This window comes from Microplitis demolitor, chromosome 6 (genome assembly GCF_026212275.2).
Source record: "Microplitis demolitor isolate Queensland-Clemson2020A chromosome 6, iyMicDemo2.1a, whole genome shotgun sequence".
Lineage (NCBI taxonomy): Eukaryota > Metazoa > Arthropoda > Insecta > Hymenoptera > Braconidae > Microplitis > Microplitis demolitor.
This window is the reverse complement of record NC_068550.1, coordinates 2173999-2187545: the sequence shown is the minus strand read 5'-3', so window position 1 is coordinate 2187545 and position 13547 is coordinate 2173999. Positions and strand designations below refer to the sequence as shown.

Here is a 13547-nt window from a genome sequence, read left to right as displayed (position 1 = left end):
AATGTCCATATTTAATTTAATATATTTCTTAGAGTTGGCCAATTATCGTTAGTTATCCTTACTTGGCAACGAGGAAGATCCTCTGTGGCCAATAGCAATTATAAGTGTTTTATCGTGCCGGCACGGCAACGTTACTTGTGTTCATATATACATACATATATATGTATATATATATTGCAGTGGATCTAAACAAACCAACCATTAAGAACCGTGTGGAATAAATGCACTTGTAAACGCATTTATAATTATTTTTGTTCTTTCGAGTATCACAATCGCTCGTACATCTTCACAACCACTAAAAACATTTTACTTTAGTGCCTATGAGCCGTAGTTTCATCATATGTACATACAAATACATATACATGTGTACATAAATTTAAAATAATGGTGAGAATAAAATGTTATTTTGTAAAATATTTTTTTTCGAGACATCAGCTTAGATAATCGAGGCCGGAATCGATTTGGAATCGGTTACAAAAACAAGATATCCCTTTGGAGGCAAACGGCTTTTGTGGCTAAAGTATGGAGAGTTGGGTATTATTGTAAAGCGCGTGTTATTTCCCGATTCTACGAAGGAATGCTTGGCGGACTCTCAACTGGGTATTATTGCGTCGAGCTATGCTGATTTCAATTAATTCAACTCGGCATTCTTAGCCTTTTTTGCTAGCACGTGCGGTCAAGTTTCTCATCCCGTCATCATCCGAGTCCCCATCCGTTTATTTTCCGATTCCGAAAGCGAGAGCAATCTTGTAAATAACAAAAAACACTTAATCTATTTTATGGCTCCGCACATACATATATATATATATATATATAGATATAAATATATATGTGCCCTGGATATTTAAAATCTACCACGCGAAGAAATTAAAAATTTTTCGTACATCCGCAAACGACAACCGCGATATTGACGACTTTTGAACACGCAGGGTAATATATTTTTATTTTACCGAATAAGTCCAAGCCCGCAGCCACCGATGTCAAAATATTTTGCCTCGACATTTACTGCTGAAGATTTAAAACCGGGCAGTAAAAATATTTCATATTTATAAATACATAAAGAGAGAACGCGCATTAATTCACGGATCCACGGGAGCAACAATGGCCAGAGGTTCTGAAAGAAAAGTTAATGCGGTGAGAGTCTGATATCAGATAGCCAGTGAGTTATTGAGGCTAGATTCCGGTAAAAAAATTCAATGCGTGCTTTAACTCTTCTTTTTTCCTATTCATTTAAAGTTATTCTTAATCTCAGTGCAGTAAATATTCAGCTCGCTATCGAAGAATATCGATGCTAGAATTAACCAAGTTAAGAAACTGCTTCCTTGCCAGCAGCCTCAGTACCCATGTATTATATAGTTCTCGGATTTATCCAGTAATTAATGATATCTGAAATAACAGAACCCAGATAATTTAAGGCGTTAATTGTAGATCTACGCGTGCACCAGCACCTGCTGAAAAAATAAAAATAACCAAAGGAAATAAAAAATAGCCGGAGATGATGTCTAGGATAATGGAGGAATTCTTGGAGCACGCAGTTAAGGCGAACTATGCTGATTATATTGTTCTGCTCGAGCTAGCAGTGGTAACTTGGTATGGCATCGCATGGCATGGTATGGTGCTGGCCTCAAGGCCACGGTGAAGAAGTAAAGGGAGTACTTGCCACCTGTCGAGCCAAGCAGTACGAAGCCGTCCCCTTTTGCCAAGTTCATTGTCGCGTGCACTCCTATACCAGGTTTATAGCATAAGCACCAGTAAGTCTCGGAGATCTTTAGTCTAAAGCCAAAGGAAATGACCGATTAATTGCCGGTATTAGCTGTCGATAGACACGTAACCGCCTCTCGGCTATCCATTTCACTCTTAATTATGTATCCTTTCAATAAAACCCTGCTTATATATTATTACCGCTAATTCATCTATCTGTCTGTCTGTTAGCACACGATATACCTCACCATTAAATATGTACAAATACTTGTACACATGCTTGCACGTAACTCATTTTTTGCGAGTCCTTAATTCACGTTAAAACCAGCTGCAGCGCTCAGGTGTTGGTTCACCTGAAACCAACACCACATACTGGATTAAATGCTCCCTTTATTATTTTCTTCGTCGTTCTCGTATGTAGTTTATTGGATTTTTTTTTCCCCGGTTCTCTACCACCGGGAGGTCGTCGATGACATCTGGTCGACGGAGCGGAATGTCGAGCGTTACTTTACCTCTCCCTCTGCCCCTCAATCTTCCCGTCTTATTCGCGGTACTGGTCTATAAGCATTCTGGTCTTCTTAAATTCCTGATACACGTGTCTCGAGTCGACGATTGACAACTTGTAGTCACTAAATATTATAAAACACAAATAAATATATAAAAATATAATAATAATAATAATTATTATTTCTATTGTTTTTAGTCGTTATGTTCGCTCTGGCGAGCACTCGATTATAAACTTCCTCAGTCGGTTCTACAGGAGCAGACGACCTGCTGCCGGAAGCCGGCAGGTGGGATGCAAATTATTCAATTAACGTGCGAACCCCGCGGCCGAGTTTAAGAGAAAAGGGAATAGAATAAAACAGAATATTAAGACCGACCAACAAGTTGTTGTTCTTGTAGTAAAAAGGAATAAAAAAAATTAAGGAAAAAAAAAAAAGTATCTTAACATCTCGAGATCAAGGATATAGTTGGGGCTCGGACGCCTCTAGGCTCCTCTCAGCCAACTAACCTCCGCACATTCCATCCAAAAGAGATAGCGTTGACACTTTGATTGGCAGTTTGGGGTGTGCGCTGCCCACTTTAATAAATCGCTTATCGCAAACAGTAGCCGCGAGTACACAGATAATTGGTTTAACATTCTAAAATCATTTATACACCAAAAGTTTCTCCAGCATCTTCAATCATTAATTATATATATCTAGACATATATATTGGTATATACATACCAACAACCCGTATCAGAATAAATCTGAAAGAATGACTTTTATTTAAATCCCGATCTGTCGGCGTGAAACTCATCCACCGCTTCCGTGATTCACGAGCGCACGCGGCTCATAAATAAAATCTCTATCCATATTCATGTATCTAGTTGTTATTTATCCGCCCTCATAGAACCGCGAAACACTCGTTGGCTCTCAACTGTAAGAGCTCAAGAGTTCGTTGACTTTTTATCGTCATTGGAAAAATACCCAGTCATCTAAAAGAAATTCATAGTATTATGCTGATGAACCTCATATAGGATCTACATCTACGTCTATATATAGATATATATATGTATGAATGTATCTACGGACATTTATATTTTTTTAACACACCCACAGAGTAATAAAACGACAGTAATGTACGCCCGGGTATCTGCCAGGGTCACTTTACTTCCTCAGCAAGCTTCTAGCCATTTATACACTCTGATATATGTTATACGCATATAATACTTATAATACACATGGGGAGATATTAACAAAGGTTAAAGGATGAGAGGCAAGAGGTGTATCTCTCGTTAGGAACAGCTACAATGACATATTTTTGCAGATACAGACGTTTCAATTTATCCATTAATCGTAAGTTGTATATCCCACATTCGTAACTTGTATTCATATGAATATTTAATGACGATACACTCAAGAGCCTCGATGATCAACGATCCACGTGTCACCTAACAATCCCATTATGTTCCCATACTCACACTGCATTATATTATGTTATTATAAATAAAAATATTCCCGGTGCACAAATGAGATCGTCATCGTCCCTCATTATCTCAGTACGGGGAATATCATAAGAGCCAGCGTGTATGATGCTGCTAAAAAAAGGTAAGACCGAGAGATTTTCTCTTTGTCGAGGAGTGTGTTGAAGGGCACTCAGGCACCCACGCTTTCGATAAGAGACTACGCCAATGCTGGCTAATGCTCGAGGCCTCACTCGTCCACTCTACTCTCTGGTTGCCAGCATTCAGCATCCAGCATCCAGCATCGGCACGAGAGCCCAAACAAAATAAATAAATAAAGAGAGAAAGAGTTTAAGAGGAGAGAAACAACTGACCGGTTTGACTGTAACCCTGGATATCTGTAAGACCCCGGAGTAATTTTCGCCCCCGGCGGATTTTTTATGTTTGAATCGACGGTTAATTTTTAATAAAAATTTCTATGGCTTTCGGTCGCCGTCGTCATAGCCGTTTAAACTTTAGTTTATCGTAACACTACGAGAGTGCAGTTTATCAATTTTAGACTCGAGAGTTGAGTTAACTCTAGACGGACGGATTACGAGGCAATTACAAGTGAATTATTATACCGCGAGTGCATTATGTTATTTTATATTAACAAATAATTTGTTTGTGCGAGTTCTCTTGACTGGTCTTTGGTTCTACATCTGTTTAAGAGGCCGTTATACACCGGGAAATGTTATTACGCCTCAGGAATAACGTATTGTATAATATGTTTGTCGATTTGATCATACACTCAAATTGGAATCCAATAGCTGATTGATTAAACATCAGTGTCGATAATAACGGAAGCTCATTATAAATTCTAACTACAACTTTATTACCATGGCATTGTGTGTAATTTATTGATGAACCAATAACATCTACATACACATATATATAGATATAGATATAGATATATTATAAAATAAATAATATTTAAAGAGAAATTTTTGAACGTTGCCTTGACTAATTGCCGACCTTGTTGATTTCTCTAACGTAACTCGTTTTTATTTGATCGATCGCTCGAAAGTTCAATGCCCATTCAATTCGCAAATTCTAACTGTCAAATTAATCGACTCGATACATTCAAATAATTATTTTTATAATTGGACAAGCAATTTGTGTCTTCAAATATTTATATAATAATTAGCTTTGAATAAATAAATAATTTACCATCTAAACTGGTTCCATAGAGCTCAGCTTCTCGTATCGAGCCAATCGGCTGAAATAAATAAATTTTTATAGAAAGAGATTTGAGCAGCCACGAAATAATTATAACATTACCGGTGGATATTTTTCCAGTTTAGCGTTTCGCCGGCATCACGATCGCCGGAATTACATACGAACACCGTGTACAGGCATAATGTATCCAAGCTAACCAGTCAACGAACTCAACGCGCATTAATAACGTGATGTAATCTCGGCTCTTTTATTTCTCTCTTTTTCTCTCATCGTGATCTACACTTTTTAACACCACACTCTACTCTACTCTACTCTTTTTTTGCACTCCATACCGCGTCTTCCTTACATTCCCTCAACTCGATCTTTCTTCATCTCTATATTTACTAAACACTCATCCACACAAACCCATACCCATTCCCATATACATGTAGCAGCATTAAGATCTACTTTTATTTCACTACGACCGGGTATTTCACGTGTGTAATGTGCTCTGAGGAAAGTGCATATCGTAGTCTCGATGATCGTGCGATAAAGGGTCATCCACCCACCAAACAAACTACACATATATACATACATACATACATATATATATGTGACTAAAGAGAACCGTGAATGTGCGCCAAGTGCCTGAAGCCAAGTGACTCGATAACTTAAACGTACACCGAGTACCGAGATCTCAGTATGTCTGTTGTACATTACAGTACTTTATTTGTAAGTGTGTACGCACTTTTTTCGTATTGGTCAGCGAGTAGATTCGAGTGCGCAGAGTTTACCGTTTGGATCGTGTCCTATACGTAACATTGGCTGCTCTTCTGCTTGGTCTCCGCAACCGTATCGTTAATATAAGACGAGTAAAATGAAGATAAAGACGAAATAAATAAATTTAAGAGTGGCCAAGTAAAGAGATTACTTGGATCTTGCCAGTAGATATATAAATGATAAATTATTTAATACGGATTAAATCACGATTTTATTACCATAAATAAATAAATATTATTTTCGATATTTTATTAAAAGATTAAATGTATTTTTTATTTTTATTTTTGAAGCATGGTATCATGAGTGTTAATAATAAACTGATGGTTTGATTAATTACAGCTGTGTCCCGAATGGCGGGGCTGCGTGTAGCGCGATGACGGAGCTGCAGCCATCTCCAGCGGGATATCGCGGTCAGGATGAGGTTCCAGGTCCACCGACTCACCCGGTTGGGTTCGCAAAGTCCTATTCCTCTCATGGGCACCTCGAGACGTGTAATTACAGTATCCCTGGCTACCTGACTCAGCAGCAGCATATCGGCAACAAGCAGCAGCCACAAAGCGGATCCCGTGGATCAAGTCCGGGTGATAACTACCGCAGCAGAAAATCTGACAGGTGGAGTTCGGAGAACGATAGCAATCTTGGCGACAGTGCCATTGGCAGCAAGGCAATTACTAGTTACAATGAAGGATACAGCAAAAAAAACACTCCGGGCTACAAAAATGACAGCGGGTAAAAATATATTTATTGTTGTTATTATTGATATTTATTGTCTGTATAAACGGTTAAATAGTTAATGCTTTGTCATTTAGGTACAGCGAGAGTATCGGGTTCGACAGTTATAGCCTCCCGTTCAATGAAGCGGATGAAGCGTCTCCGCCTCCGACTCCGCCAGTGCGAGACGCCTCGAGCCTCAAGGGCGTCTGTTGCGGTCCAGGCCACGAAAAGTATCCCTCTTGGCCTTCCACCGCCTCGGAGCACCACCATCATCACCAGCATTATCCAGACAATGAAATTGACTCACCGAGTGCTGACGTTGAGTGCTCGCAGTCCGGATCTCACAGATCTAAATCCTGGACAGACGATACCAACTATCCTAAAGAGAAACCAGTGCAATACTCGAGGCCTCTTGCAAAACGACCCAATCCCACTTTTACCCAACAGGTGAGTCATTCTCGGAATTATTGACGAAATTAATCTCATCAAGAAATGAGATGAATTCAGTTTAAGTCTCAACCTCAGTCTCTACTTAAGCCGCTGGCTCGGCAGTCGCCAGTGAAATGAGATGTAAAAAAATTAAATTTTAAAAAAATAACTAGGATAATAAGAGTCTGTTGGTTGAGGTCTCTTTGGGAAAGTAAGACACGGACGAACCGCAGTGGAAAGACAATTAATCACCACTCCCACATTCTCCTTTCTCTCTTGCGTACTTCCTGACGTCATCTCTCGGACATAAGAGAGGAATAAAAAAATATTTTTACTACTCTTACACTCGTTGTACGTCCACTTCCCCACGGCTTAAGTAGATCAGGCTTATCCAGAGCCCATAATGAATCTCTGTCTCGGTAAATGTGTGCTCGAGCCTTTTAGATATTATATTTACAATATTTATGTATGTATATGTAATATGTTGTGTTTGGATCTATTGCCCATACACGTGGAATAGATAAATAAGGGAACTGAGGAATGAATATTTATGTACCGTTCCAGCTAAAGACCGTGATGGAGAGATGCGAGAAAATACCAACAGAGAATTACGAGTCCCGGGGCAGCAGGAGCAGCCTCGAGGAGGATCAGACTCGGCTCTGGCCGCGCGTTGATCGAGAGTCCAAGTCTCTGGGTCCCACCGATCCCGAGTATGTTGTTGCATCTTCTCCGTCCGAGCGTGATCAGCATCAACATCAACATCAGCAGCAGCAACAGCAGCAGAAACAGTCGCCTCAGACACTCAGTCATGCTGATCTTGAGGCGTACGTCAGAAATTATCACGATCCCCAAGTATCTCAGGTAAAAGTTTGTTTATTCGAGCATACTAATCCTCATTCACATCCACATCCACATTCTCATGATAATAATAATAACAACAACATCCATCAACAGCAACATTAACATTGATCTGTGTGTTTTTCCAGGTTGATATTTATCGGGAGACCACCTTAACTCAAGCCGGGTTGGAAGAGTACACTAGAGTCCAACACTCACAGCAGGCAAGTTACGCTCAATCTGAAGGCTATCACAGCTACGTCTCCAGTGTTGACTCTACTACCAATACTCCTTTTTTGGACCGGTAAGTATTTTATTTAAATGACAGTCTAACGCGTTTGCCGTTGTATATTTTATTGTTAATGGACTTTGTTGTGGATGTAGATTGCGACGTGATAGCGAAGCAGTTGCACAACGGACAGCGCCTTCCTGGGAAGAAACATCTCGTGAAGGGAGAGATAGCGTCGTAACAACATCAAGCGGCGGCAGTGCATCAAGCAGCGAAACTCTTAAATGGCACGGGTCCATGTCGGACGTTAGTGTTTCCTCGGGTCTGCCTACAAGGCAGGTGAACGGCGGCGACGTTTGGCCCCACGGGTCCATGTCAGATGTGAGCAGCGTCAACGGTGTTGTGACCAGCGGGATTAAAAAACATCTCGATAGCGATCATGACAAGTGGCAAGGATCTATGAGCGACGTCAGCTCATCTCTGATGATCAGCACTAAGCTGAGACACTCAAACAATATTAATAACAGCAACGGCAACAGCAACAGCAATGGCAACAGCAACAATAACATCAATATGAACAATAATGATAGCAAATGGCAAGAAAACAAATGGCAGGCGACGATGAACGACCGTAACTGTAAACAGATAAGCGGCAGGACTAGTTTACCATCAGTTATCAGTCACTACGCGTCAGTGAATGATGTTTGTCAAGCTAGTTCTGTAAGAGATGGTGGCAAGTGGCAGGATTCCAGTATAGATGAAGAAACACACGACAAGTCTAAAGGGATTCAGCGCGGCTGGGAGTCTTGTATTAATGTCGATCAAGCGAGATATAATCACAATTCACGACCTATGCCGCAGAGTTCAATGTCCCAGTCTCAGCTTCAGCATCAACATCACCAACAACAGTCCCAGCCACAACAGCACGGCTCAGACGATTGGAATCCGCTCCTCGGGTCTATGTCTGATGTCAGCCAGGCAAATATATCAATCCATGCTAGCAGTAAACAGCTCATTGCTCACAGCGCGCGAGTCCAAACGCCTCAGAGACATCATTCAGAGAGTGTTTTATATCTCGATAGAGAAAGAACGCTGAGAAAACTGTATCCGGTATCGACGACGAGCCAGCCGCGCGATGAACCTGGACAAACTAGGTACGTCTTTGTGCTCGACCACTCCGCTAGCTCTTTAATTTATTATTTAACTTATAAATAATATTTTTTTATGTTATTATTACTGCTGTTAATTATTTATTTATATATTTATTTACTTTTTATTGCAGAATATCCCCGGTATCGCCACAACAGACTCATTTATCAGTCGCTGAGAGAATTAATGAATTAGAAAAACAGCAGATGCGTTACACGTATTTAGATCCAGAGAAACGTCATCGTGTATCTGATCCGACGCTCAAGGCTATCCAGAAGAAAGCGCTGCTATCTTACTACGAGAGGCACCATCAATCTTCTTGGCGATCCGAGCCTCAGCTTGCCCAGGGTGTTGTAGTACCAGCACAAAGCCCTCCACCGCAGCCGCCGCCACGGCCTCGGCCTCCGTCCTCAAGGCGCGCCAGCTCCGCGTCCGACTACGCGAGTATCAGTTGGCGAGATAAAGCAAACGGCAGCTCGAGGAATCACAACGAATTACCTGGTCCCAAACACCAGCACAGCAACAGCTGCGGAAGCCTCTCGACTGACTTGCTGGGTCCAGTAATTGTCGGCCCTGCTATTTCTATTGATGACTGGGTGCCCGAAAGGCCGCCTAAGAAGCCGCATCTGCGCGCAGTTTTCAACGATCGAGTGCCAAGTCCAGATTTGCCGCCACCGTCTCCACCAACTGTTACCGAGAGCGAGGTATTGAATTGCGACGAGCCGCTTCCACCGCCTCCGCCACCCCTGGGTGAGCCTGATCGCAACCTCGAGGCTGCTGGCATCAAGGAGACCGATCAGCACGAAGAAATAAAGCGTCATCGAAGCCAGATTGAGCCCGGCTCTACGCGCAGATCCAAACACTCAAAGAGATCTTCTGATAGCAACAATAAATCATCAGCAGTAACATCGCCAGTATCATCTCCAACTAAAAATAACCCCAAGCAACAGCATACCGATGAGCATCATCCATTTATCCGTGCTGGTCCATTGAAGCCTTCAGACGCTGGCGAATTTACTTGCGATAATCCCAGCCTCGGCGGGTACGCTACGCACAGAGTAATAACAACTGGTAGATCTAGTCTTCGTTATCCAGCTGCGCAAAAACTTGTAGTAAATAGTCGTGTGGCAGCTTCTGCTGGTAGTTCCACTGCTGGTCCTGGTTCTGGTTCTGGTCCTGCTGCCGCTAAACGGATTTCTGAAGAACGCAATAATTTATCCCGACCACCAGCGCGATTACCAGACCTGGTATCAACAAGATACTCAAGTAGTGGAATCTGCGACTCGGGCAATCAACGGCCGGCATTGCAAGTGCCCGTCGAGTCACGCATAATTCGCCAGGAATCGATGCGGGTGGAGAGCACGAGAGTCGACGCCTCTGGTCTTGTGAAGATTGATGATAATCGATTGCTAGAGTCGTCAACAGGACAAAGACCTCAGCCTCAAGTGCCCAAGACTACCGGGTTAGACAAGACATCGTATGTGTCCCAGCAGCCACGACCCAATTATCTGCCTCTATCCGACATCAAGAATAACAACAACAACAACAACAACAACAACAACAATAATAATAATAATAATAATAACAATAAATATTCCGATGCGCTCGGGTACTCAGTCGGTACTGCAGTTAAGACTTCCTACGAAGCCAACGCAAAATTACTGGCAGAGGGAAATCCCCAGAAGTATCACGAGCCCCCGAAATACGTTGCTAATCGACATGGGGATGGAACGATGAGAAATTATTATGTTCTTCCTTCCAAGTACACTGACAGCTCGATCCAGTCGGCTCAACAGTGCACCGACAGATTCGCTACTTCACCGAGCTCGCCGCCTCCGCCTCTTGCCCCGAGACAAAATACTTGCTTGAGGAAATCACTGCCAGCGCCTCCGCGTCCTGCGCCTCCGCATTCCGTCCAAGGGTAAGTCAAAAAACTCATTTTATTCTGATTAATAACTATTAAACTTACTGTAATTACACTCTGTAATTACCTGGGTAGACGATCTTATTGGCCCCCGTGGCAACTCAATCCTTTTGATAATCATATAAATAATTATTGTGTCATATTTATATGCGCTGCAGATAATATGTTGAGTTAATATGCTTTATTTATTGATGCCGAGAGTTAACATTAATAAGAGGGGAGTTTATATAGGATCGAGAGAGCATTTAATTTATGTGTCATTATTATCGATTTTGCAATTATTTATTTATTTAAATGTCAGCTATTATTTATTAAAATTGTTTTATTTGAGCTTTCGGTATCGGCAAAATATTTTGACTGAAAATAATTTTAAAAATAAATACGAGCGGTCGTAATTTTTATTTTCATAAATGTGAGTTGATATCTAATTGTCATAAACATAAAAAATCAAATTCGCAGAGAAAGGGGGAAAAATTGACCTGTGGGGTAAAATGGGCATCTTAATTTTTTTTACTTTTTACAAAAAGACAACGACTCTGAAAATTTTCATTTAAATAATTTAATTAAAATCTTTTTCAAAACTTAAAAAAACATATTAGATATCAAATTTAATTATTGAGACATTAATTAATTTAATTACTTCTTTAAAAATTTTTAAAAGTTAATTAACATTTTTGCATTACAAAAGATTGGGAAAAAAATTTCGTAACTTTTTTTTATTGTGATTCTTAATGTACTCCATTAAAATTTTTTTTTAGTGCCCATTCTGCCCTCCCCTTATTTACAATTCATAAAATTGACCCCAGGGATCAAACTCTTTGTGAAGGATTTAAAAGGATCACAGGAGTAACCAAAACTAGAAACGCATTTAAACGAAAAAAATTTAATTAAAAAAAATATATTGTGCGTGATATTAAACAAAACTGAAAGCCTTGACCTTTGATGATTATTGAGATTAAAATAAAAAAAGTTAATACTTTCCCATTGTTTCTTAATAATCTCGGGTCGTAAAAATAATTTTTTCGCCTTCACGCACACTTGATACGTTTATAATAAGATTTATCGCACTGCGATCAAGGTCCTCAGATAAAAATTTCGTCCTACTTATTTGCTCCAGCGATCTATACAACTAAACATCGAAGATAACAGACAAGCTGGTAACTAAAACTCGAGTGAGTATAAGTATCTCGGGTTAAGTTAATTGCTCGAGGCGTCGGCTTCTGTTATTGAAATGTCCGTCAGACGGGTCAACAAGCACAACTGGTGTATAACGATACAGTTAACTCGGAATAGGAGCCATCAATCAAGGTGGAAAGAAATGCTCTGGCGTTGACCTACCCGCGGTTCAAAGGTGACCAACGAAATAGAATAATCCTCAACAACAATCGCTCTTAAAAGCAAAGTGATTTAGCTTTTTAACCGTTTCTCCACCCACTCAGGTGTGCAGAGATCCACAGGATGTAGGCTCGATCTCACGGGACGATAAGTCGTTTCACCTCAGCTTTTGTTTCCTCCTCGCTCTGATTGGATAACCGCGACTCTTGTACTGCTACTGTCTCTTGGCTTCCTCGTACACTCGGTCCCGCTCGAGGGACCTCGAGCATCCTCACAGTCAGAGTAGTCCACGCACCGGGAAAAGGTCCAATGACTCGACCCCGCTCTCTCCAACTTCTTCTTCTTCTTCTTACAATTTTTCATCAGAAATACTCCCTGAAGCTCAGTACTCACGACCTTCGAGGCAAAAACACCAACAATATGTCTCACTCGACAGATAATTCATTCTTTTATTTACACAGATAGTCGGTTAGTCGACTATCACACAGAGCCGAGTCGAGTCTCAGTTGACCTTCTCGATGAATCAGACTTGTAACTTATAACAGCCAACACTCCCACAGATTAACGACTAGCGGCAGTCTTACAATTTTTAATACTGCTTTCTATATTTCTACTCCATATTCTCAGCTCTATGTGTAATAACACACAACCATAAGAGTATATGTGTGTCTCTGCACATAATATATGTACGGCTTATCGTGTCGTTGGCAAGGAGGGCTGAATTATTCCAGCAAATATCAGTAGCAGTTATCCGATCCGTGAGCGTATAATATAATAGCCAACCCAAGTACCAGCGTCTGTTCAAGAGAACACATTTTCACTTTTCGTCGTACACAAGAGCTTCTGCTGCTGCTGCTGTTTTACCTCCTGCTACTTTATCAGGCCAGTATAATTGGCTGTAAATTCTTGGACGGTGTTATTAGAGTCTCCTGGGGTCTCAAGTTCTTCAACATCTTAGGATCACGATGGGAAATAAGAAAACTAACCCATAGGTGTATTGCCATGGTTATATATGTTAAGACTGAGTATAAGAGAAAAAAATAAAAAAAACAATATGGCAATTCAGGCATCAGTTACCAAGAGCGTTGTAAATCAAGCGGCGTTTTACGTTTAACGACTCTGCACGTGTCGTATTCCCCACGAGTACTTCACCTCGTCCTTCTGCGCCAACTCTTACTCCATCTCTCGTTGATCCTCAAAGTCTGGCTCACTTGATCGGCTGTCTAAGTACTCGATCAAAGGATAAAAGATAATAAAACATGAATTAAACTAGTTTAGAACCTGCACCTGCGGTTCATGTGACC

General features: G+C 40.9%; 1 protein-coding gene across 2 annotated transcripts in view; it reads left to right on the top strand.

The window, feature by feature from the left end:
* The window catches only part of LOC103575766 (uncharacterized), an 83032-nt gene that overhangs the window by 47415 nt on the left and 22070 nt on the right, over positions 1-13547 (top strand). For both annotated transcript variants that reach the window (XM_008555690.3, XM_053740094.1), the window contains 6 exons: positions 5966-6355; positions 6436-6787; positions 7334-7630; positions 7756-7910; positions 7991-8989; positions 9118-10905. In XM_008555690.3, coding sequence (XP_008553912.3) covers positions 5966-6355; positions 6436-6787; positions 7334-7630; positions 7756-7910; positions 7991-8989; positions 9118-10905 — 3981 coding nt within the window. The remainder of the gene's footprint in view (positions 1-5965; positions 6356-6435; positions 6788-7333; positions 7631-7755; positions 7911-7990; positions 8990-9117; positions 10906-13547) is intronic.